This window comes from Amphimedon queenslandica, unplaced genomic scaffold, assembly GCF_000090795.2.
Source record: "Amphimedon queenslandica unplaced genomic scaffold, v1.1 AMPQUscaffold_13224, whole genome shotgun sequence".
NCBI classification, from domain to species: Eukaryota; Metazoa; Porifera; class Demospongiae; order Haplosclerida; family Niphatidae; genus Amphimedon; species Amphimedon queenslandica.
This window is the reverse complement of record NW_003546540.1, coordinates 87,953-91,519: the sequence shown is the minus strand read 5'-3', so window position 1 is coordinate 91,519 and position 3,567 is coordinate 87,953. Positions and strand designations below refer to the sequence as shown.

Sequence of the window (3,567 nt, the reverse complement as noted above, 5' to 3'; positions counted from 1 at the left end):
CAGTGTCCATCTTGATGGGTACAACTATAGATCAGTAGCCATACCTCAGTTTGTTAAAGTGATGTTTGATAAAGGAGTCATTATGATTAGAGATGTATCAGCACTGGATTCACTAATAAAACTGTACAGACCTTCTTTCTTCAATCAATGACATGGAGAGAAGTAAACTCACTGATACTAATAGTACCATTACAATACCAGTACAAGAAACAATGGGGGATATAGCTACTGGTCAAACTGAGACAAAGAAGAGTAAGTTTGTATGTTAGTACTGACCAAACACCTCAATACATTATCTGATACATATACATGTACTTATGTTGGGTAGAAAGTTTGAGCTGATTCTGATCAAATTTAAAGTTGCTCCAAAATCAGACAAAAGTCCCTGTACTATAGTATAGTACACGGTCTCGGGCCAAATTTTGCCAAAAATAAAAAGGAGATAATTCTTAATTTTTATGACATTTTCTGATGCATATACATGTTCTTATGTTATGTAGAAAGTTTGAGCTAATTCCGATCAAATTTGGATTTTTTACGAATTTTTAAAGTTTCTCCAAAATCGGACAAAAGTCCCTGTACTATAGTACATGGTCTTGGGCCAAATTTTGCCAAAAATAAAAGTTAGAGAATTCTCCATTTTTATTGCATTTTCTGATGCATATAAATGTACTTATGTTGCGTAGAAAGTTTGGGCTGGTTCCGATCAAATTTGGATTTTTTACAAATTTTTAAAGTTGCTTCAAAATCAGGCCAAAGTCCCTGTACTATAGTACAGTGTAGGAGGGAACTGAGCCCTTAAATAAACATTTTTTTACAAAATAGATATAACACAGGGATAAATAGTAGGTTAATAAATGAGATAATAATAACGGAAATAAGTGATAGAAAAATAATAAAAATAAAAATTCCTTCAATTCACACATTTCCTCCTCTACTTCCAAGGGGAAGAACTTCTCACCACTACAAACTACAGTACAGGGACTTTGGCCCAATTTTGGAGCAACTTTAAAAATTTGTAAAAAATCTAAATTTGATTGGAACCAGCAGTAAAGTGGCTTTTAAACTCAATGACAAGATACATAATAGTAATGATCCTAATGCCTGTCTACTTACCATATGTGAGATGCTTGAATCTGAAGATGTAGACAATGATATCAGCCAAGACTCAATGTCATTGGAGAAGGAGGTGGTGATGCATACAGACACTTGAGGAAGCATGGCTAGAGGGAGAAGATAATGTAACTAGTAGAACATGGCAGACTTTGATAGATGCTGTGAAGGAAACAGGAGACCATGCAGCTGCTGAAAGGATACCTGATAAACTGAAATCCCTTTATGATATTACACTTTAATAATGATTATGAGTTAAAATGATTCAGCTAGTAGATAACTGTTATCATTCAAGTAACAACAGGATAGGAGAAGGGCTGTCAGGTTTGTTCTACTACACAAGAAATGGAAAGGATCACACTACTAAGTCTACTATATAAACTCTATTGGTAAGTTAATATAAAAATAACACAGCAGTAGTGTATCCACCCACTTTATAACTGTTGTCTGTGTGTTCAGTAATGAGCTTCATTCCAACCCTCTTGCTGTTCTCCTTACAATTAATTTACCTCGCAGAAGGTGAGTGCTTAATTAACTCTGTAACTGATGTGCTTTACTCTGACATAAAGTAACTCTATAACAGTATAGTATATATATAGCCCTGTGACACATATTGTAATGCTGTTGTCATCAGGCCTAGGGGCAACAACAAGTTCATGTAAAAGATGAACCAATTAAACTAACTTATGACATAAAAGTAGACTATAGTGGTAGATCTAATATGCCAAAGCTAGTGTAATCCAATTTTTGTGGATTTCTTATCTCAATTGCTAAATAAAAGCCACAGTAAAAATTTCCAAATATAGCTACAATAGTGCAAAGGTGTAGTATTTATGGTCATTCAATGTTAGTTCTCTATATTAATTTTGTGAACTTTTAGGGTTGAACATTCGTGATTTAGGAGATGTGATACAAAAGTTAGAGGATGCACACTTTAGAAAAGCAGATTGGGATAAATTAGGCATAAGCCTTGGTCTGAATAAAAATACACTGGATGTGATTAGTGCAAATGAAAGAGGTGACGTTGATAGGTGTTTTACTGAATGCCTTGTAAAGTGGCTGAGCAGAGCTGATGATGTTGATAGCAAATGTAACGGAAAGCCAAGTTACAGTTCACTCGCTGATGCTCTTGACCGTATGGGAAATAACAAAAACCAAGCTGACTATATAAGTGAGTGCAAAACAAGATTGTTATCTTACCTAGCATATTTATTGTCATATTGCACAATTGTAATTGAAATAATAAATCAATAACAATTCAACTAGCAGCAATTTTATTTGCCATTTAATAGATTATTGACAATACTTAATATTAAAGTAGCATAACTGGTACTGCTATGCATAAAATTTAAAATTTATTAATTGTATATGTAAATTTACAGTATATTTTACTATTTTTAGGAGGTTTATCACAAGGAAAGAAACCAGCTAAAAGTATGACTAAATGGAACTGTAACTGGTAAATTTAACTATTCTCTAATCTAGGGCAGAAACTTGATCCCGGCAGCACTAAGAAATGTGGTTCTGATTACAAATACAATGGTAGTATAACCTGTTGAAATGATTTTATTCCTGTAAACTTAAGAGGTTCTCTACTTAGGCTGAAAACAATAAATAAATTTTGTGTTCAATGAAACTTATTAAACCCTAATTAGCTATTCAAATACAGCTTCAAAAGTCCCTAAAACAGCTCTTTACTATAGTTGTTGCTACAGTTGTAGAATCCATACAACACACAGCCACAATAGATATGACAATTCCTCCAGATAGCACAGCTGCTACTCATAAATCCACATAATGAAAACTTTTTATAGTCTGATCCTATACTTATGTAGTAGTCAGGTAGAGTATGAAGGAGGATTTACAATATGACATTAGGCCAGTGTACTATCAATTTTTAATCAAAAGCGTGTGCGATTTGACCTTTTCATGCATGCTTTCCGCTAGAACAGAACCAGATTCTATTCCAGCGTCAACATAACGTCAGGACTAGCATAATATTGTAAATCCGCCTTTACGCTAGTCCTGACGTTACGTTGACACAGGAGTTGAATTTGGTTTAACTCTAGCATATAGCATGCATAAAAAGGTCAAATCACCCACCCTTTTGATTAAAAATTGACGGTACATTGGCCTAGCGTCATATTGTAAATCCGCCTTTATATTTATGGCATTCTAGATGGTGAATCTGAAGCATGTGCAGCTGATGAGGAAACTGATGGACCTCCACAAGGTAACCAATACAGTAATATTTTACACACAACAATAGTTTATTGCATAATTATAATACTTTATTCCTTTTATTACAGTAATTGTAATAGTTTCTTAATAGTCTATACATACATGCATAATTATACTCACAAAAAAATTCAGATCATGCTTATGTAGTTTGTAAGCTGGCTTATAGTTGGCTGTAATATTAAGTTGCAAAACAAGGAGCTTAGCAACTTAATA

At 33.7% G+C, this 3,567-nt stretch overlaps 1 protein-coding gene across 1 annotated transcript in view; it reads left to right on the top strand.

The window, feature by feature from the left end:
- Positions 1–1,512: 1,512 nt before the first annotated feature.
- The window catches only part of LOC109584296 (uncharacterized), a 21,390-nt gene continuing 19,335 nt past the window's right edge, over positions 1,513–3,567 (top strand). The window contains exons 1-4 of the mRNA XM_019999980.1: positions 1,513–1,632; positions 1,994–2,284; positions 2,515–2,547; positions 2,599–2,655. Coding sequence (XP_019855539.1) covers positions 1,575–1,632; positions 1,994–2,284; positions 2,515–2,547; positions 2,599–2,655 — 439 coding nt within the window. The 5' untranslated portion in view covers positions 1,513–1,574. The remainder of the gene's footprint in view (positions 1,633–1,993; positions 2,285–2,514; positions 2,548–2,598; positions 2,656–3,567) is intronic.